Source organism: Protobothrops mucrosquamatus, unplaced genomic scaffold (assembly GCF_001527695.2).
Source record: "Protobothrops mucrosquamatus isolate PMUCROS unplaced genomic scaffold, P.Mucros_1.0 scaffold145, whole genome shotgun sequence".
NCBI lineage: Eukaryota > Metazoa > Chordata > Lepidosauria > Squamata > Viperidae > Protobothrops > Protobothrops mucrosquamatus.
The window spans coordinates 583483-609040 of record NW_015386511.1 but is presented as its reverse complement, the minus strand read 5'-3'; the positions used below and the strand labels follow the sequence as shown (position 1 = coordinate 609040).

At 38.4% G+C, this 25558-nt stretch overlaps 2 protein-coding genes across 2 annotated transcripts; one reads left to right on the top strand and one right to left on the bottom strand.

Annotated features, from left to right (window-relative positions):
• Positions 1 to 11375: 11375 nt before the first annotated feature.
• On the bottom strand, positions 11376 to 18882 carry LOC107285085 (apoptogenic protein 1, mitochondrial). The gene is made up of 6 exons (XM_015813236.1): positions 18644 to 18882; positions 16687 to 16884; positions 15625 to 15688; positions 14590 to 14680; positions 12923 to 13038; positions 11376 to 12229 (listed from the first exon to the last, which is right to left on the bottom strand). The coding sequence occupies exons 1-5, from the start codon at positions 18809 to 18811 to the stop codon at positions 12951 to 12953; spliced, it is 609 nt and encodes a 202-aa protein (XP_015668722.1). The 5' UTR covers positions 18812 to 18882; the 3' UTR covers positions 11376 to 12229; positions 12923 to 12950.
• Positions 18883 to 19076: 194 nt separating this feature from the next.
• BAG5 (BCL2 associated athanogene 5) lies at positions 19077 to 24205 on the top strand. Its single transcript, XM_015813235.1, has 2 exons — positions 19077 to 19180; positions 21870 to 24205. Exon 2 carries the CDS (start codon positions 21898 to 21900, stop codon positions 23248 to 23250), a length of 1353 nt encoding a protein of 450 aa, XP_015668721.1. The 5' UTR covers positions 19077 to 19180; positions 21870 to 21897; the 3' UTR covers positions 23251 to 24205.
• The last annotated feature ends 1353 nt before the right edge of the window (positions 24206 to 25558 follow it).

Here is a 25558-nt window from a genome sequence, read left to right as displayed (position 1 = left end):
GTCCTTAGTTCTAGGTTGCTTCTCTCCTTGATTAGTTTCCATCCGTTGCTTCTTGTCCTGCCTTCAGGCGCCTTGGAAAATAGCTTGACTCCCTCTTCTTTGTGGCAGCCCCTGAGATATTGGAATACTGCTATCATGTCCCCCCTCGTCCTTCTCTTCATTAAACTAGACGTACCCAATTCCAGCAGCCTTTCCTTATATGCTTTGGCCTCCAGTCCCCTAATCATCTTTGTTGCTCTTCTCTGTACTCTTTCTAGAGTCTCAACATCTTTTTTACATCGTGGTGACCAAAACTGGATGCAGTATTTTTAAGGATGTTTTAAAAAGCAGCTAAAACAAATTCTTATTTTCTATGATCAAACATCTATTTGCACATCAGTAATCAAACATGGAAAATAAACTAACAATTTTTCTAAACGATTTCATTACTCAAACTCCTCTACATATTATTAAGCTTATAAACATTTCATCCTCTTAAGAATAATTTAAAGCAAAAAGATTTTATTTCATAGAGGTTCTAAAAATTGAAGATCTTTTCCCCTTCCTCCTCCCATGAAGAGAGAAATTTAAACAGCTCAGATAGTTTTGATTCCTATTGCCTTATGTGCTGAAGTACTCATTCTGGTCAGTAAAATAATTCTGAAATATATTGAAACCATGTTGTCACAATGTATATACTGAGATTTAAAATTAAAATGTGGATATCAAAGCATGGCTTTGAAGCAGATAAAAAAAATGGAGTTAGAAGAGTAGCTGTGCTAATCCACATGTCCAAAGGGAATTCAGCCTACAATAAGAAGCCAGACACTCCATTACAGGGTGCAATCTAACATCCCAAGGGCACTGAGGGAAGTAAGAGAAATAAACAGATAAAAAATAAGAAACAAAAGGAAAGAGAAATAGGTGCAGATTTGTTTAGATCCTTATGGGGAAAATCAGAAAATGAAAGCAACAATTTTTAAACATGCTTCTACTTAAACGCTATATTATATGCTGATCTTCATTTTATAAATCTCTTCATTTTTTAAACAAATGATAGATATGTTCCATCCTTTACATATTTAAAGGTTACATATTTGAAATTGCAAACATTAGAAAAACTAATGACCTAGTTTTTCTTAGCCTTCTTATTCTAAACCGTATTTGCTTTCCTTTCCACTTTAAAAAAGCCACAAATACAATATGGTTATTGTTAAAATGTTAATATTTTACAGTTAGATATTTTTATTTTAATGCTTTCAAATGCAACCTTCATTTAGCAATTTGAAAAATGTCGTATTAATTCTATATATCAATCCTATTATCAGGTTCATGGAAGATAGATTACTGCAATACTGTATAATATAGAAATGTTATCCAATTCTGACTTCCCAAAATTGATTGCATTAAATTTTGGCATATAAACTTTGCTAAATTGGTATGCATTAGGGCTACACTATTCCAAGCTTCAAGCCTGATATCATCTCATGATAGTTTTCCTGATCAGCAATTTGCTTGCTACAATATAGTTACTGGTTTATAACACATTAGGGCTTTGTTTAATGAATCTGTTTGATCTTTACTGTTCATGATTCTTCTCTTTATCATTCCAAGAGTTATAACTTGGTTTTTAATTGTTGCCAGTACTTGTTTTGGCAATTTTAAGAAAAATATATTTTCTATGATATTGCATTATTTAAATTTATTTGGAAAACATTTATACTTCTATCATTATTTAATATACAGTTTCAAAATAAGCTCACAAAAACATACTTAATTCCATTTACAACTTATTTGTATAAATGCCTACCTAGACATATTAACTGCCAAATTCAATATGGTTTACTCTCAGTTAAGCAGATACAAGATTGAAATCTGAGTTTAATATTTACTTTATTGTGGTATCAGACAGTTGAGTTTGACTTATAATGCTACAGCCTTTCTAAATTTTATTAAATGTCTCCACCCAAACTATTCCACATTGCAAAGAGGAATGAATGCTTTCACACAGTTCTCTAAAACTTACAGATCAGTAGCCTAAAGCAAAAGGTGCAGCTTTGTTTTAGATATTAAAAATTTAGCTCTATAAATTATTAAACAAGCTGAAATCCTATCAAGATTATCATCCTATCATCATAATGCATACAGATAATAAGCTTTGCTATTACATTTTTCCCAACCAAAATTTTCTAGCCATAAAAAAGCCTTTAAAAAAAACAACAACCCTGGATCTGCCTACAAACTCAAAAACACTGAAAAATGGAAAAGAAGACTGCTATCATTTTTCTGATCTCATTTCCGGAAAAAGCAAACAAACACATGAACCCCAGAAATACCTACCTATTGAAGAAAACAAGGGTAAAGTATAGAATGCAAAAAAAAACCCCCAACCCTCCAATAAAAAGATGCCTGGAAAACCATGTTTTCATAGCTTTATATCAATAATGATATACATTAAAAATCTACATACAAAGCTGTGTTATGTGAAGTTGTGACTGGTAGACACAAGCTTTTAATAACTTACAAAATTGTAAAACCAACCTGAAGGGATTTCTAATGCAGAAGAAAAATAGGTCATAACTATGCAGATCTGAATAGCCAAAGGATCATACTTCATTATTCTACAGATTGTCCCCATTCCTGGATGTTGTCAGGTCCCAAATTGCAACATAAATGGTCAAAAGCAGGGAAGGGACAGTAAGCACAAGTGGGGGGAAAGGGGGTTAGGAGAAACACATGCCCAACTAACAAACTAGTTCCTTCCTCTTCAATCTCCCTTCCTCCTCAATTAGCTGTTTTTTCCATTCGGAAGAGCAACATCAGCAGCAGAATAAGGATGGCTGTTGTCATCAGAGATTAGTCCAGCACTTATAGACACCTAAATCAGCTTTTTCTTGCAGATGAGAAACTGACAACAGAAGACACCTTACACAGAATTGCTATCAGCTTCCTATGACCTTTACGTGTCTGGGAATATTCGATTCCGTTAACAGAATTTATTCTTCTTCCATCTTCTCAGATGCGCTGCTCAACACGCCCCAGTGTGACATCCCTTCTCCCATCACCCACCCATGAACCTATCCACTCCCACACAGGACCTGCTTCTCATTTTCGGTGCTGCGGCTGGCGAGCACCACTTTGTTCCTTCTCATCTACTCCCAATTCTACACGTACACACTCGGAGCTCTTCCTACAGCTGGCGCCCGCAGCTGCCACCGCTTCGGCCGGTTAGTCCTAAGCGATCGGCATTTTTGATGGGCGGCAGGCCGCCCGGTTCACTTGGTGGCGAAGAAAGGAAAAAAGGATGCTAATAAGGCGGCGGGGACCCCGTGCCGATACTCACCCCTGCTATGATTTCACCGCCCGGGTGGAAAGACCGGGCTGTCAATCACGGGGCGGGAGAGACCCCAGCACCGCCGTTGCCCCCCCCCCTATACCTCCGTTCTCACGGCCGGGAGACAATTTCTTCCCGGCTTCCCAAGCCTGACTGACCGGCCTTAGCCCCACCCCTCTCCTTTCCGAAAATGGCGGTTCCCTCCCGGCCCACAATTCTGCGCGTGCCCACAGCCATGATGTCACTGGTTCCGAGAAGCTGGGGATGCAGGGCGGACAGAGAGCTGGAGAAGTTAGAAGCGCGAGGGAGGAATACGCGAAGGCTTTGCCATAGCACGCATGCGCCACACTGCGGGCGGGGAGAAAAATCCGGGGTTTAATTGTGGCCGATTGATATTTGTCATTCTCTGTGGCTTACGTTGTGATGCGTCTAGTACAGGGGTAGGCAACCTCGGCTCTTTTATGACTCATGGACTTCAACTCCCAGAATTCCTGAGCCAGCATAGCTGGCTCAGGAATTCTGGGAGTTGAAGTCCATGAGTCATAAAAGAGCCGAGGTTGCCTACCCCTGGTCTAGTAGATGGTGGTGCGATCATTTCGTGAATGCCAATAATGAAGCGGGATGCCCGGGGTGTGTGTGTGTGAGAATTAAGAGGATTGCCTCTTAATTCAACAACCACCTCCAATGTGATGTTTCCTTCCCCCCTGCCCCTTAGGGCCCCAAGCCATCTGGCAGAGCCAGGTCTTCAGGCTCCTCCGGAAAGGTGGGAGCCAATCTCACCTCAGGGAATAAGATGTTCCATAGGGCACATATTTATCGTTACATAAATTTGGATCACTCAGTTGTTCTGGATCTCAGTCCACTGCATCAAATAAGTATAGCTTCAAGAAATAATATGTGGGGGGGGGGAATTGTTTTCAAAGTGGGGAAAGAAGAAAATAGTGAAAGGGGCAGAAAAATTATGAACAATAACTTAAAAGCAGTTGTGCTTTTTATACTGAGTCTGTTAATATATACAATCTGATGTATGACTAAACAATGTTTATCCTAGTACATGTGATAGTAGCTTGACAATTTAGGAAAGCCAGTACAGTATTTTTCAGTTCTTCACCATTCCCTGCTAAGAGTATTCTTTCTCGGATCTCAAACCACTGTACGTGCCTATTAAGTGAATTATGATCCACAAACATTTCAGAAATAATGAATTTGTTAATCTTTATGGTGTTGCAAAGTTCTTTGCTGTTTTGTTGCCAACAACACTACCATCCTCTAGAACAGTGGTTCTCAACCTGTGGGTCGGGACCCCATTTGGGGTCGATCGACCATTTCATGGGGGTCGCCAAGCAAGGCTGTCTGCCATTTTTTTTGTCCACCATTTTTTCCCCTTTTCCGGTGGGTGCCTTACCTCCCTTGGGCTGGGCCAGCTGGTGGTCGGCCTGCTCCGTCTCTGCCGCTTGCCAGCTATGCCTCGGCCGGCGCAGGGGGCGGAACCATGCATGCGCGGCGCTCCCGGGCAGTGAAAGTCCTCGACTTACGACCGGTTGGGTAGTCCTCGACTTACGACCGGTTTAGTCCTCGACTTATGACCGGTTTAGTCCTCGACTTACGACCGGTTTAGTCCTCGACTTACGACTGGTTGGGGTCGCGGCATTAAAAAGGTTGAGAACCACTGCTCTAGAAAATATCTCTGATGTCTGAGATCCCAGGACTCCTGGTTCATTGTCTTCTTCATTTTAGCTCTCAAATTTCCTAATTCTTCTGATTTTATCCTTGCAGACTGTCTTTTTTCCCATTACTCTTTTACAACACAATGAAGCATTTCATGTCAAATAAAATGCTGGGAACGTATACAATGTGTTTAAAAATAAATATTAGTCTAGAAAGTTGTACATGTTTCTGTATGTTTACAAATAATAAAAATATTAATTTTACTTAACTATTCTATTAAATATTTAAAATCACGACACTAGCAAGTCAATACAATCTGTGCTGGGAGATAGAAGCATTCCTGTTTCTATTTTCCTTACCTGTTTTTGAAGACAGCACTGTCTTCAGAAAGAAACAAGAATTAAGAAAGTACAAAATGTTTGTCGGAGAAGCTGGATCTGAAAAGGAGACAGCAAAAGGTTGATACAGGTAACTCAGAGAGAAGGCAGCTGGGTGAATGAATGAATGCTGACTTGCTTGCTGAACCAGGTTCAGGAATGAACAAATGCTTGCTGTTGCTTCCTGAGTCTTCACCTTTGTAATTTCGATGGCTGAATACATGGTTATAAGTCAAACACTATCTGTAAACACTTACAATAATATTTCTCTGAAAAAAATTGTGATTGGCCTATGGGACCTGACTTTTGGTTGTATATAATTTGTATATATGATACATAAGTTTTGTTTGTATATCCAAAAGTTTATATATATATTTTCTCTCATAGAAATTCACCTCATTTTCCCTTTAAATGATATGTTTCTAAAATGCTAGCTTGTTTTACATATTATTTTAGACATTCCAATTGCTTGCCCTACTTCTACTTTTTTTAATTAAATGATTTGTTGTCTTTAGATAACACCTGCCTACCAACCAAGTGGCTGGCATTATAACTTACAAGCTCCCTGAAGATCACAAGGGAATATTTCACGGTTGCCTTGGAGGGTAACTTGGGATTGTTTTAAAAATAAAAGGATGGAACTATACCAAAGAAGCACAAACATCCACACTAAATTGCACCATCTTAACTTTGGTTAACTGGAAAAAAGAATAACAAAAGTCCACTTTTTTGTTTTAGAAAGCTTGGACAATGTGGATCAGAAAACATTTAGAAGTTAATGGACATATAATATGACTCAGCATATAATCATTTATTAAATCACCAACCAGACTTTTCAGGAACAAAATTTCTAGGAAGAAAAAAATGGACTCTTTGCAAATTTATATTTATATTAGATTGTGTGAACTATCTCAGTATCTACGTAGGACACCAAATAGCCTCATACTATATTTACTATATCTTGCAGCTGCTTTTTACTGGCTTGTCAGCTATCCTGCAATGATATCTGGCTGACTCCTTATGTGTAGGAAAAGTAAAAGCTTATCCCTCTGGGATGCTAGCATGTTTTGCTAGAGATTCCTCTATTAGAGAGGCTTATTTTGGAACTATTAAAAGCTGATTTTAAATTTTTCTTTCCACTTTCCACTTTACTCCTATACTCAACTGTAAAACATTAATATTACACTTAAGTTATAGTCTACATCTAGAATGTGGTCCCTTCAAGCCCATCTGGCCATTTCCTTTTGTCTTTTTAACATCTGTGTTCCTAATCTGTGTACTCAAAAGATTGCTACTGAGAGACATGAAAGTCATCTGTGTAATGTTATACAGCAGATAGAAAAATGAAGCAGATACACCCAGAGTCCACAAGATACGCTTCAGCTTCCTGTGTAAAAGGCAAATCCTTCAAAGCTTTCCCATGTACAAGGCAAGCCTAATATTAAGTGGTTGATACTCTTTTCAAGGAAGTCTATAAATTACAGTTTTTAGGGTTGCCAGGTCTGTTTCCAAAAAATAGTGGACAAGCGGGGGGGGGGGGTAAGTAGTAAAAAAAAGTAGACTGTGCAGCTTTAGATTACGTACCATTTCATCATAAAGCTTTTGAATAAAAAAAATGTCCACTATTTTGTGAAAAAAATAGTGAACATAATGTGAAAAAAGTGGACTGTCCACTCAAATAGTGGACACCTGGCAACCCTAAGTCAGTTTTTCTACTGTACTATATTATTCTCTCTCTCACACACACACATACACTATATTCTCCTTGTCTTTTGTTCTCTTGTCCAGTTCTTTGTTATTTCTGTTCAATACAGTTTGCTCATATTTAGTTGTGAATGCCAAAATTGAAATTCAGAAATACCACACTTCTTATGAATGATTCAGTAAATAGGGGACAGGGAAGGAAAAAACTTATCACAGCAAAAGATGAAGGAATTTGGTTTATGCTTTCAGTCATATGCATAGCAAAAACTCTGGCTAAAAAAGACAATATTTAACTTGGCCCCCAAAACAGGAAGGAAATCCTGACTCAAATTATTTGTCCTTCTAGTCCAAGAAAAATATTGGCTTCAGGAAAAGATTGCTAGGATTTGATATATTGGATATATTTTATTTGGACATACATTTAATATATGATTAGTATAATGAAGTACAATGAAGTATATTTCAAATAATTCAAGAAAGATAAGCTAAACAGACCACTATTGATGGCTAGTGGCTATAACTAATGTGAATACTAACTTGGGAAAAATTCCATTTTGTGAATAGAGACAATATGTTTCTCCTGGGCTTCACCAGCTTTGAGCTTACTCTGTACAGCTTTTGTGTAAGAAAATCTTGTAACATGAACTATTTTTATATTTGATTCTAAGGTAAATTACTCAGCAGATGATAGCACCAAGTCAATTTTGTCTGTAGTTCAGAAGCTAAGCATGGTAAGCTATTCTCCAAAGCACCTGGAGGCAGGAGAAGAAGCAATGGATGGAAACTAATCAAAGATAGAAGCAACCTGGAACTAAGGAAAAATTTCCTGACAATTAGAACAATTAATCAGTGGAACAATGTGCCTCCAGAAGTTGTGAATGCTCCAACACTGGACGTTTTTAAGACGAGACTAGACAACCATTTGTCTGAAATGGTATAGGGTTTTCTGCCTGAGCAGGGGGTTGGACTAGATGATCTCCAAAGTTCCTTTCAACTCTACAACTATTGTTGTTGTTGATAATATTGTTATTATGTCTAACTACTACTTGGATGACTGTGAACTAGGTTGGAAAGTAAAACAAGTGCAACCCTCGATGAAGGTTGTAAAGAAATCTTTTCTGTACTTTTTCCAATAAAATTATGTAATAGTCTCCATGTATCCACAAGAAGTCAAGTTTGACTCAAGGACAGCTTTGTATTTAGACAGAGCATGTTGAGAGAAAAGTTTCCAGGGATTCTACATTAAAACAATACAGGTATTCTATTACAAAGATTACATATACGTATGTGTAGTTGATACTGAGTGCTGTTTTTTTATAGTGCAACAACCTCCCTCTCCACCTCAAAGAAACATTACATACCAAGAGGTATTACCTGGGAGTGAGAGCTAATGAATTCATTGGAACTTACTAATGAGTAAGCATGGATTTATGTTTGCTGAGCTTTATTTTTATTCAATGAAGCTATCTATTTGTGTAAATGTTGTTAAGAAGAAATATCCTTTAATCACATCTGGGAACCAATTAGCTTTACAAACAGTGCCATTTTCAGACAATAATTTTTATTAAACTTTTTTTGATCTGCCCATCATTTTTGGGGGTTGTGACCTTGGCTAGTATATAAAAGTACATATAGATGCACATTTACAAATTTATCATGTGTACGCATTTACTAGAAAAGATGACATCCTCAGGAATTGGGTTTAATAACAAGATAGATAATGTATCTAATCTTCCTTTCAGTCAGGGTTACTTAAAGGCAGAAACATTTTTTTGATTAAGCAATATTTGAATGTTAAAAAAAATAAATTGGAATAATGCTTGTTAATACAGTAGAATACATAGAGGATATAATTTAGAAATTTTTATGCTGCAAGAATATGTTGGTCTTTAAATTAGATTTTACTGATTTTGATGCAATAATTAAACTAACACTATAACAAGTTATTTTCACTCTAGAAATTTCATTATCAGATATGTAGCTTGAAACACACCACACAAAAAAAAATCTAATAGTAAGATTTCATGGCATGACTGAACAGCAGCATTTGCAACAGGGTTTCTGAAACTTGGCATAGCAACTTTAAAATGTGTGGACTTCAATTCCCAGAATTCCTCAGCCACCAGGGCTGACTAGTTAATTCTAGGAGAAAGTCCTCCTAGACTAGGGGTGTCAAACTGCCGGCCCACGGGCCGGACGTGTCATCTGGAAGCCGCGCCCACATTGCCGGCAATGGCAAAACCGTCCCGATACATTGTGTGATGTCCCATGTCGCGAGTTTGACATGGCTGTCCTACACTTTCCACACTAACAACACATATTAAAGTTGCCAAGTTTGAAAATCATCGATGTACACAACAGTCATCTCACAATTCTGCTTTTTCAGAACAGTACTCAAATAAAAAATAAAAAAACAATAGCACTTGGTACACACTGTATTTGTGGACAGGTAAGAGAAATATATACTTTAGAACAGGGGTCCCCAACCCCCGATCCGTGGACCAGTATCAGGCCATGGCATGTCAGCAACCGATCCGCACAAGCAAAGCCCCATCCGTGGGATGCAGGCAGCACACAAAATCACACACCCTCCGGTCCGCGGAAAAACCTCTCTCCACGGAACCGGTCCCTGGTGCCCAAAAGGTTGGGGACCTCTGCTTTAGAAGCTCTTTGGATCAGACCATAATTATTAATAATGCAGATTACTGTTTCCCTACCAGAATCAATTGGATTCACAGAGCAATCTTCTTCTACTGGGATTTCAGATTCAACAAAGTGATATCTGAGGCCAAATGGCATCTGTGTTGTCTCACATTAGCAGGAAATTGGGAGAAAGGGGTACAGAATAATCACACACAATCCTTTTTAGATCTGCTTTTTTATTTAGAAATGAGACAACCAGTGGGTTAGAAATTAGAAGTGAGGATGGTAATATAAAAATTGAAACACTAAGACACTGACAATATGCCATGAAGGCGCTCTTCATTTTTTACATAATTAAAAATACTCTATATAAACACTCGTTCTGCAACCACACTGAGACATTCATAAGAGCTTTTAGCTTAGCCTTAATCAGTCTCTTCTTGCCTCTCATCCTCTTTTATTCTAGTGAAATGAATACTTCAATGGAGAGATCCAATGAATAGCAGGAAATAAAATACATGCTTGGAATGCAGTAATCATTTCCTATCAGATTAAACACCATGTAGAATTTATAGACAAGATAAGCATCACTAAAATGTTTCCTCATAGAACTCACAATCTTACTGAGAAACACTAGACATTAAAAAAAACCATTTAATTGGAAAACAAACATTTATTTTTGATATTTCTACAGAGAGCCAACGTCAGTGATACTTCCCTTATTTGGTTTGGACATTACAGCAGCAAATCAATTCTGAAAAATCCATACAAAATTCTGAATATATGATATATATTTCAGTAATTATAATGCAGAAGCTGCTCTGATCAGAATTATAAAAGAATGCAAGATTCAGGAGTTGAAGAATTCTTCATCCAGACAATTTGTTTAAAAAGGGGGGAAATAATTGGGCAAAAAGCAAATGAAGCCTTTTTTAAAAACTAACGTGCCAGTGAAGAATTTTGGAAACTTAAGTTTACATGCAGTCCTGTAACTCTTAGATTGTCTAACGAAAAGGTTGCCATGTACAGTACTGGCTTTATTTGTCTTGTGGCCAATTGCCTTTGTGATGTATCTGTGCATATACATTCTGTGTATACAATCCCCCATTGCATCTGGAATTACTGGCATCCTCTAAATATCTGCCCTAGAGAGATATGAAATTAGCCAGACCAATTATTACAATACTAATGGCTTCAGGGGATGGAATGGATAATAGAAGTTGCTTTCACCTGCTTATTTGTTTCCTTTACTAGAGGATATACTGTCTGTGAATAAAAGCAATCATTCCATGGGTGGAAGGAATGCACAATATGAATCCATTAGAAGTACTAATCTATGCAAAATCCACCAAGAACCTTTCTATTCAGCCAGAAGTCGATCTCAATGAGCCTGTTTTGAAAATAAATAGATGAGTCAATTGCTCTAATGCCATGAGCAAATCATTATATGACATGCCATACTGTATATATTTTGAATTGTGGAATAGAGGCTGCTTTTCCATTAAACTAATGCAATCTATCATATATCTATTAAAGAAACATCTATTAGATGTGCCAATCTATAAATAAAGGTAATATTTATGTAAGACTAGATTGACAGACACAGATGACTTCATCTAGAATGAATAATACTCATTGAGTATGAGATTTAAAAAATGAATACATCCAAATGGAGACATGTTGTTTGCATTTAATTAAATGAAGCATTAATTACAAAATCATCTTAAAATATTTCAATTATTTAGCAATTGATGATGTATTAAAAAGGTGAAAGGACTGGACACTGTTGGTAGAGATCATCTGGATCGTGCTGTCAACCCAATCCTCTTTATATTTTCCTGGGATCCATGCTGCAGGTCCAATACTTCTTAAGTACAAGTATTTCATATGCAGCCAGATAATTCCTTGTCATAGGACCAGCCCAAGCAGGTTGCAAGGTGGCATTAGGTGTGTCTTGTGGGGCAGGTTTGGAATGTCTACTTCTCAGATCCTTGGACCTGTCCACTTCAGATGTTCCCCATGCCTCATCATAGCATGTGTTGTTAACATCCACTCTTCAGCCATTTAGCAAGATGTTTGGTACACATCGTAGACCCTTATTTTGGTCACTAATTTTTAAATAATGTAATGCAGGCCAAAGCAATTCATACTCAGCAACAAAAGTCTCTACTAGGAGGATCATTCCTAAATTATAAACTTTGAGTTAATCATGATGTAAATGATGCAATTACAGTATTGTCTTCACGTATTACAGTATAATGCTGGCATCTTCATGAGTGATAGAGTTCCATAGAAAATATTAAATTATTTGGATTATTTATAGTTGAAACAGTATTAACAAATTACCAGTCTTATATATTACTTCTATTTCTTAACCATTGCTATCAGCTGGAAGCATCTGGTATATGAATGAACAAAATAAATAAATAAATAAAAACAAGCTCCTATATACAAATATACCAGAATGCTTTGATGTAATTTAGGACAGAAATTCAATTCATCATTTCATCTTTGGTTGAAAAAACTAAAAAGAGAGAGAAGAGAGAAATTAGATTATAATTAGTCTATAATTAATATTTGGGCATGCTATCTTAATGCATAGAGCCACTAGAGTAATACAAAACACACCGCTGGATTTATCTAAAGAGAAAATTAGGACATTTCTTTCAAAATGGTGTTATTCTGACTATTTTCAGTAAGCCATGTGAAATTGGCAATATATTTAATTTAAAGTTCCCCCAAAAAAGGAATGTTCTTCTACAGAAGGGCAGAAGCTGCTGCTTAACTACTGGAGTGATTTTTTTAGAATTTGTTAGCTTTAAATTAGTATAATGACATAAATGTAAATAGTAGTTGATAACTCTGCATGATGACTCTGAAGCATAAATTTGTAGTTGTATATTTTTAAATATACAGTTTAAATATACAGTGACAGTTAGAACAATTAATCAGTGGAACAACCTGCCTCCAGAACTATGAATGCTCCAACACTGGAAGTCTTTAAGAAAGAGACTGGACAACCATTTGTCTGAAATGGTATAGGGTTTCTTGCCTGAGCAGGGGTTTGGACTAGATGACTTCCAAGGGCCCTTCCAACTTATTATTATTATTATTATTATTATTATTATTATTATTATTATTATTATTATTATTATTATTATTATTATTATTATTATTATTACTATTGACAAAGCTGCAACTTAAGAATCAAATTTACCCAATGTTGCTGCCTGTTAGTTTGCACTTCATTTCAGTCCAAATTTCTTCCATGCTTTTTCAAATGCTACTTGTCCCATGAGGAATGTGATGGTAAAATTCCGTTTGTACCATTCCCTACATTTTAGAAGCAAGGGAACATAGCAAAATCATGGTCATCTTGAAAAAAATATTAAAGAAGATAAATATTTAGAAAAACCTTTCTCTCTCTTGCATAATTCAAGTGAACCCTAACAAATTTGTAGTGTTGGAAGTACCTTTCTAAAAAAATACTCTACTCTGTACCATATGCATATGGGTATGTGCAAAAACATACGCTGCATTATTTGAAGCACCATTTTATTTATTTTATTTTATTAGGCTAACATGCTTCTGTAGTCCGAAAAAGGTCTCTTTTAATAAAGCTTATATAAACTGCAATAATATACCAATGCAGTGAATACAAATTAGGTTAAGAGACATTCTTTTATTTCTGAAACGAGTTTCTAACTCTACAAATTCATCAAAAGATCAAAGTACGGTCCTCTTCTGAAGGTGTTGCATAGCCCTAGCTGATAAACAGTAAGTTAACAATTTATTAAATTAATACAAAAATGTTGTACTATTAAAATTTGATAATACAGATAAATGATTTTATCACTCAGATAAATTTTATCTTTTTAAATATTGCATACAATATTTAAATTAAGCTAAAACTAAAGAGAGAGAGAGAAGAGAGAAATTAGACTATACTTAGTCTATAATTAATATTTGGCCATCCTTACACACAGCCACTAATGTGTGCCATTGTGCCCACTATAAAAATGACAGTAAAGGTTATCTTATCTTATCTTAATACAAGAAACACCACTGGATTTTTTCTAAAGAGAAAATTAGGATATTCATTTCAAAATGGTGTTTTGCTTTTTCATTTTGTTAGCTACCTTGGAAATATACTTTTTAAAATAGAGTAACTGTTTAAAAGAGCAGCTATACTTATGTGTGTTCAAAAGTATCTTTGCTTAATTCAGCTGGATTTTCTTCTGACTATGTTCAGAGTTGTATTGTAATAATGTGAAGTGCTGTATCACTATGTCCAGATAAATTATATTGTTTCCTGTTCAATATTTAATATAACTTTTATTGCCTATCTTTGTCCTATTAAATTAAAACTGTGAATAGGATTATATAGTTTAATCTTAATATGGTATATCATGTAGCAATACTGTACTGTATGCAAATAATGATTAAAATCCTGTTTCTAAATGACAAATGCAGTTTATTTAGGATTGCAACATCTTACATGGAAGTGTGCAAACTACTACTTTCTAAACCTACAATTTTATGCCCACTTAGCTCCAAATCTCAGTGAATACAATTGAGTGTTTTAGGCCTCAAGGTATCTGCCTCAAGGCCTTCCATGATCAGTTAGGTAGAATATGAGACTGATGCACTGTCTACTGTGCTAGATGAAATGCAGTCAATGAAGAAATACTAAGAATATAGAAAGTACAGTGCAGATTGGTAGGTGAGTGAATAGCAACAGAGAAACAGATAAAGTCAGCTGGCGATTTGGAAATAGTTCCAAAAAGTTTATTAAATAAATTGTTTAAAGAAATCAATGAAAGAGAAGGGTAGAACTGATTTGACAAATAAGGAAAGAAAACTACCCTGAAAAGTATCTCTTACCTATTATAGTATACATTTTTTTCCAAGTTTTTACTTAGGAAATCTTTGTAAAATTCAGCCATCTCTTCTGCAGTTAATGATGCTTTCTGACCTGAAATGAAAATAAAATCACAGCCTATAGATAAGAGGAAAAAAATCTTAATGGTTAATTTCTTTATTATTTATTATGACAGGTTTAATATCAAATTAAAATTGAAGCCAGGATATCCATATTTATGGATTTATGGCTACATACTATCGCTTCTATACACAAACAACTCTCCACAAAATAGTTGTATTATTTTAAGGATGTTCACATTAAAGATCTGTATGAACTTTGTAAAATGGAAATGCTGTATGAATTACAAATAGTAGCATTAGTAATAACTGGTTAAATCATGGCTGTCCAAACTTTTGGCTTGCCTGGACTGCACTGAGTGAAGAGAAATAGTCTTGGGCCACAAATAAAATATATAATGTAGTTAGTGTATATAAATAACAAACTTCCTGTTAAAAGTTTACAATCTTGTGGGGATGCCTTACTAGCTGTTCAGGAGTGCATGTGGCCTATAGGCCATGGATTGGGATGCCTGGGTTAAATGAATAATATAGTACTAAGCAGAGAAATAAAAATATTCTTTTGTAGCTAAGAGTCACTCCAAATTCATGGAAAATTATAGACTTCTTCCAGGCTTCTCTGTAATTAAATTTTAGTTATATTACTCCCTATCATGAGTTCTCTCTCTAACTTGTAACTTCATTCTCAAGGAGCCTAATGTTCTTATTCCAAAATTGAACTTTCTGCAATAGAATCTATTTTAAATTACTAATGAAATTTGAGGATTAGAAACACTATAATGAAATAAAGCTATGCTACAGCAAATATTCCAAGCCATTTTTATTTTAGCTTTACTAAATACAGTCAGATATGCATGATTTCTTTGATCAAAAGTGGGATATAAGTATTTGACTTAGACTATATTCTATGATTTAAAATCCACAAGTAACATAAATCATTTAAGAATGTATGCCAAATGGTAAAACTAATGATCTAACCTTTTTCATCTCTTGGCTGTATACCTTTGGCTTTCAGTCTAGAACAAACAAATTCTTCTTTTTCCTGAAATAAGATTCAATAATATTATAATATATTGGTTCTTAGTGTATTGGTATCATCTTATTAAGTGACAGTTATCAATCATAATAGTTTATGATTGAAAAATCAACTCCATCTAATATTTTAATTTACTACGTTCCCCTGGAAATAAAACCCGGTCTTTTTTTTTGCCTCCAAAAGAGGCACCAGGTCTTATTTTCAGGGGCGGATCTTTCCCACAGTCTCACCTCGTGGCAGCGGCACTGACAGCCCTGCTCAGCTGGCCCACTTCTTCTGCGGCCGAAAGAAATGCCGCTGCAGCTGAGAATGGAGCTCCTGAATTATGCACGTGGCACCCCCCAGCCTGCATTTCGCCATGAGAGGCCTTCTGGAAAGGCCTCTGACGGCGAAATGCAGGCTGGGAGGCACTGCAGAATAAGTGGGCCGGCGAGGTGAGGCAGGTGTTGATTCATGGGAGGCCTGGCTGCAATGGTAGGCGGGTGTGAGGTGTGTGGGGCAGCTCCACCCTCTCCACTCCTGCCCTAGCTTGATTTTTAGGCATGCGCCTCGCCCCAAACTAGGGCTTATTTTTGGGGTAGGGCTTATATTAGGTCACCCCCCAAAAATCAAGCTAGGGCTTATTTTCGGGCTGGGTCTTACATTTGGGAAAACACGGTATCTTCAACATATACAATTAAGTAACAAAAAATTCAGCAGCTATCTATTCATTTTGATATGACTATTAAAACTGAGAAAAAAACCACACTTGTACAGCAATACTTCCCCCTACAAAAAAAAATACACTGGCTCTAGGTTAGAGTAAACAGATAACTAAGTTTATGATAGTAAGACTTCATAATTGGCATTGGAGAAATTTAGAAATGAAAAATAAGTTAAAAATATTACAAATATAAAACATGAATTGTATATTGAACAGTTGAATAGTATCATTGCTTTAAAACGAATTTTCCTACAAGACTTAAATGAACAACCAGTGCCATCTAGTGGTTTTATATTTCTACCTTTCTAAATGATAAATTTTGATTTGCCCAGAATTCTTGATTCCAAGCCTGAGTTTCCTGCCTAAGTTCTCTCAGTCTTCTTTCCAATGGAGTTTCATCTTTAGGAACATAAAATATTACTGGTCGAAGGTTTGAATACTGATCAGGAGGTCCAATCCAATCACAGCAAGAATCTGAAGGTGGCTGAAAACGTGAAACCTTAAAAAAAGAGAGGAGGTGGGATTAATAATACAAACCATCACAAATTATTTCAACATTATATTGCCCAAAGAAAAGAGGCAGGCTATACAAACAATTATAAAGGTGAGATAAGATTAAGCAAAACTTTAAAGAATAACATTTAACACTGGGCAAAATTCAATCTTATGTCTGTCTATCTTGTAGTTTAGCAAACATCAAATAGGTGGTGAAATGAAGAAATAATCAGAACAATTTTTTTAAAAAAATAAAATACAATGCACACAATGCATACATAGATCCTTTTTTTCCCTGATAGAAAACAGTTGCGGTATTTGTGATATGTCTCTGTAAGACTTAATATCTCTAGTTTGCCCTTAATCCCCCCAAAGCCCAAATGTGCAGTTCCAAAACCATGATATCATGCTTTACTGAACATCCCCACTGTAATTTTCAGGTCCTTTTTTTAACAAGAAAACTTCAAGTGAAAAACTGATCTCCTCATAAAGAAGTAACTGAATCAGAAAAAAGAAAATAAACTACAAAACAGAATACCACAAAGGAGTAAAGTTCATGTAAGGCTGATAAATTGAAGCAATTGTTTGTAATTTTAACTGCAGAAGAAGAATTGTGGGGATATTAAAATCGTTTTATAAGCTGCCCTTCAAAATAATTTTTCCAGGTAACTTGTAATAGTTTTCTGAAATTGTAATTTTGAGACTAATCTAACTAATCTAACATGTCAAAAAAACCCAAAATTTTATTGGAGATAAATGGAAACAGCAATATAGTTATTGACTCTTACTCCTAGTTTTGGGGATTTGTATTAAAGTGTCAAAAGCTAACAAAGTAGATGTGCCTCATTCCAGATCTAGGGACCACTACGGACCAAGTAATAGCATTGGTGGAGAAGGATGTCAGAAGGGAGAATAATGTACTTAATGTGGTGACCCAAGTCATCATCCCCTTATACACACATATAGAAAAGAAGGCAGAACTTAGATTATGATGCCATATCCACTATCCCACAGAATTCACAGTGAGTAGGTGTGCTCCATTCATTTCTTGTCAAGCCTCAGGTGGGGAAGGATGGTTTAAAGGTCTAAGTATTCTTTAGGCAGTTCCAAAATATGAAGAGATTCAGGAGTTAAAATCAGTTTCTTAAATTAAAGTCAGGCTGATGATGAAGTGAATATTCAGTCCCAGGCAGTTCTCTTGCTATCACAGTTTCCAAACTGTCTTGAAAATCAGCTTTACATAAAGCGCAAAATGGTAATCTAGGTGAGCAGTTAGCTACCAGAGCACTGATTACTGAAGCCAACCTAAGTGGTTAAAAGTGCATTAAACAGAAGAAAGCATTTTTGTTTAATGAAAAAAAAAAGGAATCTCACATCAACAAAAGATGCAAGCAGATCCTTTTATTTCACAGAAAGAAAACCAAAAGGAACAATATACCAGAATGCACAAGTTATGCCCAGTGCCTTGTCCGGGATAAGAAACAATCATTTTACTAATTCCAAGCAGCTTCCTTCATTTCTGTGATTTGCTTACGAAGATTTGATGAATAAACCACAATTGGCTGGATTTACAGAACACGCAAAAGCAATCAGATTATCGTTAAAACCTGTGCTACGTGAACCAAGCCACCGACTCTATGACAGCAGAAAGTTACCCGGTGCCCTCCCACAGTTTCGTCACGCTGGCTGGGAAAGAGTCGAACGGAAGCATGAAACCTTGGCAGGGCTCCCGGATACCTAGCCCTTTATTTCCTCCGCGTTACCTTTCTCTTGGGAGGCGAGGGCGCGCTCTGCCTCTCCGGGTCTTCGCCACGCGAAGATCCCCCGGAGACTGAGGATGACAAAAACCTGCAGCCGAAGCAGCTCGAGACTAGGTTCGGGCAGCCGCTCAGGCTGTATAGAAATCCTCGGCTCCTCACGACAATCGCCATCCAGGCCAGACCAAGGCAAGGGATAAAAACACCCCTCGCAGCCTCCAAGAACTGAACGCGCGCCGTTGCTTTACGGCAGTGTTTCTCAACCTTGACCATTTGAAGGCATGTGGACTTCAACTCCCAGAATTCCACAGCCAGCATTCTGGGAGTTGAAGTCCACAGGCCTTCAAATTGTCAAGGTTGAGAAACACTGCTTTACGGCGACGTCGTGAAAGGCGGGGGAGGGAGAGTTCCTTGTCAGTTCTCGCGCGCTCTCCTCGTTCCCTCAAATGGCGCCGGCGTTAGGGAACGCCGGGAGAGCGCGCGAGCTGGGCTGGGAGCTGGAGTCTTGCAATCAGCCTAGCTCATTTTCGAGCCACCCTTGAGGTGAGAAAGGGAGCGGAGAGGGAGGGACGCGGTGTGGCGGAGGTGCTACGGGCAGCTCCAGCCTGCTGTGCGCTTCCCAAGGACGACCGTGGGGATCGGACCGCGGAGGGAATGATGGAAAGTCCGCACGCTGGTTCGAAAGAAGGGAGCTTAGAGGACGACGTTACTGGAGTTACCTGACTCGTGGGGTCTTGGCGGTGGTGGTGGGGGGGGGGGAGTATGGAGTGAAGACGAAGGGGAGAAGACTTGCGGAGTAAGGAGGGAAAGCTGGGCAGCCGGTCCTTGCCGACGGGGCGAAGGAACCGGCCGAGTTAACATGCCCGGGTGATGGGAAAGCGGGTCCAGGCTTCTCAAACTGAAAAAAAAGCAAAGGCAGCCGGCCTGGTAAGATTGCATGCTGGGCGATGGTGAAGAGCAGCGAGACGGGCATCCCGGCGAAGTTGGCGAGACCGGCTGAATCGAAGCGAGGGGAAGGGATCAACGGAGCCCTGCGGCCAATGGGGTGGACCGAAAGCTCCGCTACACCAACCCCAATTGTCGCCCTTTCGAGTCCGTCGGTCTGCGGCGTCCTCCCTTAACGCCCGCCCGCCTGCCTTTTTTTTTTCTCTCTCCAGAGGTCAAGATGGGCTGCTGAGGGAAGAAAGCTGTAGAACAGTGTTTCTCAACCTTGACCATTTGAAGGCATGTGGACTTCAACTCCCAGAATTCCACAGCCAGCTATGCTGGCTGTGGAATTCTGGGAGTTGAAGTCCACATGCCTTCAAATGGTCAAGGTTGAGAAACACTGCTGTAGAAGTCCTCGTTTATTGGGGCCGGTGGAGGGACGAGTCTGGATTAGGCAAGGGTTGGGGGGGGGGAGAAGGTCTCCCAAGGCGGGTAGGCCAAAGGGCTGTTCGCCTCGCGTTGCGCGTTCCTGCTAACCGGCTGCGGCGAAGAGGTGTCGTGCTGGGTCTAAGCCCCCTTTAGTGCAGCGGGCTTCCTGGAAGACCCGCTCTGCGTCAGATTAGGCGGCTCGTCCGCACTACTTGGCAGGTGTGAAGCAGGGGGGCGGGCGACTATGGAAGCGTAGCGTAGCTGACGGCGACGGAGTCCCGGCGGGGAGGAAAGGATGGATTTAACTACCAGCTGGGAACAGCCCCGTCTGGGGGTGGCGAATTGAGGCCGGAGATTGTCACGGCGCGGATGGTCTCTCCCCCCTCCCTCCTTTCCCCCCCCAATCGGTAAATAGCTTCTGGTTATAAAGGGTGTTTGGGAACCAGGAACACGAATTTAGGCCTGGCGGGGCTCGGTGAGCCGGATTCTCCTGTTCTCGTCTCCTCCAGGACCCGAACCCGTTTGCTTTCTCGGCCTCTCCCCCGCGACCCCCTCCTCCCTCCCTCCCTCCAGCCGTTCCCGGAGAAGCGCCCCGGTGGTCAAAGCGGAATTAGATTGTGCAGCATTGTGAAGTCACGGAGTGGGGGGGGGGAGGGCATGGAGGACGGCGGGGAGGGTTGTCCGCGCGCTCTACCTGGGGGAAGCGGCCCGAGCTCGGGGCTGATTCCTGGCTACCTTCCTGCAGGGATGTAGGATTGACACGGGGGCCGGGGGATCAAGCTCTGTGCACGGGGGCTCGCTTCCCCCAAAGAGCTTCTCGCTGGGTAAGAAGAGGACGGAGGGTTGGTGTGTGTATAAGTGGCGGGGCCGAAAGAGTTGCAGCTTCGCTCTATAGCAGTGGTTCTCAACCTGTGGGTCGGGACTCCATTTGGGGTCGATCCGACCATTTCACGGGGGTCGCCAAGCAAGGCTGTCCGCCATTTTTTTTTTGTCCGCCATTTTTTTTCCCCTTTTCCGGCGGGTGCCTTACCTCCCTTGGGCTGGGCCAGCTGGTGGTCGGCCTGCTCCGTCTCTGCCGCTTGCCAGCTACGCCTCAGCCGGCGCAAGGGGCGGAACCACGCATGCGCGGCGCTCCCGGGCAGGGAAAGTCCTCGACTTACGATCGGTTGGGTAGCCCTTGACTTACGACCGGTTTAGTCCTCGACTTACGACTGGTTGGGGTCGCGGCATTAAAAAGGTTGAGAACCACTGCTCTATAGTATACCTAGCAGTGTTAGAATGGGATCGGTGGACCCAGACTCAAAAGCGTTGTCGCCCTGAGTAGCTAAAGGACTTGTACAGTTTGAAATTAAGAGGACGGCTGTCTTTATTTCTGGAGAAAAGAGGGAAAAGCAAAATATAACTTTGTATTTCCCTGGGATGACCAAAGAAGGGTAATGAGAGATGTGTCTGTTTTTGTCCCTAGTAATTTTATCTGCTTTTGATACTAGAAGAATATTGTTTGGGGAGGCAGTTGCTACTGTTTTTTTTTCCCCAATACATGAGCACTTGTTATGACTTGCTTGTGGTATTTAAAGAGATTGGGCAAAGAAACCACCCTGCTTGGAACATTTTAGTTCATACTTTTTACTTTTGGCAAGGGGTAGACCAAGTTAGGCATAATTAATATGCACCAGAGTTCAAACAACTGGCACAATCTTTCAAGAAGATTAGAGCTATTATATCTTCAAAAAGATGTTATGTTACTGTACTGTATTGTCTCTCGAATAAAACAATAGTGGAATATTTCTTGAGTACTTCCAACTGCTCATATGTGGTTTTTTAAGAATATTTTCAAGCAATCTGTTACATTTTATTGTATTTCCATTGTTTTTAGTTCTGTTGAAACTGGATGAAGAAAAAGAATGGATATGGGTAACCAACATCCATCTATCAAAAGGCTGCAAGAAATACAAAAAGAAGTCAAAGAGTTTGAATCTCAAGTAGTAGCCTTCAGTGGTTTGTCCAGTGATAGAGCTTACAAGAAATTAGAAAGGACTTTGACTAAACAGCTTTTTGAAATAGATTCTGTGGATGCTGAAGGAAGAGGTGATGTTCAGCAAGCCAGAAAGAGGGCTGCCCAAGAAACTGAGAAACTGCTTAAGGAACTGGAGCAGAACGCAAACCATCCCCAAAGGCTGGAGATAGAATCCATATTTAACGAGGCACAAGCATTGGTGGAGCAGGAAACCACTGCTTTTTATAAAGGAGGCAACTGTGTAACTGAGGAATTTGAAGAAGGTTTACAGGATATAATTTTTAGACTCACTCAGGTAAAAACCGGAGGGAAAATTTCTCTGCGGAAAGCCAGATATCGCACCCTGACCAAAATATGTGCTGTTCAAGAAATTATAAGTCGTTGTACAAAGCAGCAGCCTTCCCTGCCATTGTCCAGTGATGCACATCCTTCTGTTTCCAAAATTAATTCTGTCATAGGAGATGTGAACAAAGCAAAAGGGACTCTTATTGCTGTATTAATGGGAGTAAATAACAATGAGACCTGCAGACATTTATCCTGTGTACTCATAGGTCTGATTGCTGATCTGGATGCCTTAGATGTATGTGGCCACCCAGAGATAAGAAACTATCGTAAAGAAGTAGTGGAAGAGATCAATAGATTGCAAACATATCTGGATCTGGAAGAAGAAGCAGATTCCACTTATGCTTATGACTTGGCACAAAATGGATCCATTATAAAAATAGAAGAAATACGCCAGAACATGAAAGAAGTTAAAGTTTCCCTTTTAAAAATAGAGAAAGCTTCAGATTTGTATCTAAAGTCAAAGACAGAGCTGCAGGGGTTAATCGCCCAGTTAGATGAAATAAGCCCAGGCAATAATCCCTGCATCCGAGAAGCCAGGAGGCGAGCTGTGATAGAAGTGCAAACCCTCATAACCTATACTGACTTAAAGGAGGCACTTCTTAAACAACAAACTTTTGTAGAGCAAACAGAAACAGAAATCCCGTCACAAAAAGCAGTCTGGAATATTCTTGGAAATGTGGCTCAGATTCAACAAGAGGTGTTGTCTTTTGATGGGAACAGAACTGATAAGAACTACATGCGGCTAGAGGAGCTCCTCACCAAACAGCTTCTAGCACTTGATGCTATAGATCCTCAAGGAGATGAGTGTTCAAAAGTATCGAGAAAACAGGCAGTGAAGCTTGCACAGAACATTCTTTACTATTTGGACATGAAAACTGATGAATGGGAGTACTAAAATAATATTGGTCTTATGTGCTAGATGTTGGTTTCTCTCTTGCACTTTATAACAGTAGTTCCATCATTTGCTCATCTCTTTGAGGTTGAGTAAAAGTTGGATTGGGTTAAGCAGCAACTTTTTTCCTGCTTGTGCAATCAGGCAGTGAAGGCAGTCCATGTACCAATTATGTTACAATTTTTGTCATAGCCTGTTACAATTTTTGTCATAGCCTGTTTTCAGTTGCTTGCATGATTTGTGAACAAGACTCCCAAAACTGCATCTCCAGCTGTTACCTAAAGCTTTCCATATAAAATTCTACATCAAGACAAAATACAGTCTTGCAAAATCAAAGCAAAACTAATGAGAAAATCCAGAGCAAATGTCAGTCAGCCTTAAACCAGTTTAGATATTTGCAGTTGTCTGGTTCAATCCAGTTGCAATCCAAAGGATTAAATGCAAATTACTCATGGCTGTTTTGTGTGTTTGATTTAATATTGCTGATCTTTCATCTGAGATTTTTTTAATAGTTTGGCGTAATATGAAACATGAACATATCTGAAATATAAATTTGTAATTGCGTACTTTCTTCTGACTTCCATAGGATTATTTCAGAATTAACAGACAGTCAATCAGCTTGCACATTCTGGAGTTCTCATTATGTAAACTAGAGGAACACCAGGATATAGAAATGGTTCGACTTTAAAAATAGAATGCATAGCATAGGTTGAACAATATATATTGCCTGAATTATGGTGAAGTTTTCAGTAACCAAACAATGATCCTGAATTTGGGATCTTAATAGCTGTGGAGATATTTTCCTTTAATTTTGTGATGATTTGGTAGATATTTGGCAACTTGTCAAATATTCCTTTGCATTTTTTGGATAGATTCATCATTTCTTTTTGCAGACTGTTACTTTTTCTAAGATTTCATGTGCTGCTGTTACAGCTTAGAGTGTTGTTTAAAATTTTCTTTTTCCAAATGCTGTTTATGATTTAATAAGACAGCAGATATTTCTTTTGACTTTTTTATCTTTCAATCCATCAGAATGACTAAACATTTCAGAAAACAGAATTTAAAAAGTAGAAGCATTGTTATATATTACTTTAACTATCTTGAATAGGTTACATGTACTATTCCTGAGTATAAAAGAAAAAGTTGCTTTAGTTTTTTTAACATTTTGTCCTCCACACCTTTTTGTCTTCACTAAAGTCTCATAATTTATTAACAGTATCTGATAATATTTCTGACTACACCAAACCTAAGTCAGTTTAACTATAATTTTTCCCTGTTGCTTATAAATTCAGAATAGGAGAAATCAACAGCAATCATATTTTTAAATGCAGTATTAGTGTCATCCAGAAATCTGCAGTCGATTAATATATAGAATAACATGTTTCTAATCCAAACTCCATATAGTAATCAATATTGGCTTGTAGAAGATTATTTCTACAATACATGATTAATGCATGCTGAGCTATTATTACATTGATGTCTGTGAATAAAATTTTAGTATAGAATTAAAAGGCATAAGGCTTATTCTTGAGAAACAAGTGCCTTTTAAATGACCTTTCAATTTGTAACACCTTGTAGCTTTTACTGCTGTAGTTGACTTCATGGTGTTTTTCAGTGAAGTTTTTTCTGTATTATGGATTAGTTATCACTTATATTTGTAAGGCTCTACTGTGATATTAGCAAACGCCTAAAACCTTGATGACTGCAACCTCCATTTTGCTTAGTTTTGTCCTTGACCTAGTCTCATTGGCCCAATTCTGTGATCTCTTGTGTGTGTCATTTCTGTGAGACGTAAAAAAGGAGTAGTGGCTCAATTTACTTTAAAATTAATTTTGATCTTCTTGTACAATGTTTTTTTTTAAGCTTGATGTATTTTTGTTGTCCTGATATTTTGGTGTTATCTTTGTCAATGAACAGCTAATAGAGTCCAAAATGAACTAATAAGCGTTTGAGTAGCTTCATCATCAGTGACTTCATTTAGTCCCTTTTCTTATTGTTTAAAATGATTACTTTTACCTGCTTGTAACTGCTCTAGTTTGGGTCCTTAGTAAATTGTCTAGCGTATCTAATTAAGATATTTTCACTTTCATTAAAAGTTTTCATTCTAGTTACATGGTTTTGATTCCCAACTCTGCATACATAAAGTTTCCACATGATTTGGATTCCCCATTAATATAACTTTCAAAACAATAATACAAGTGTTTTTCTTCTAGTCTCTTTTTCCCTATATAGGACTTCAACTTCCATGTGGAAGCCATTGCTTATCTGAGTACTCTGAAATGATATGGCAGATTAGACATGTATTTTTAGG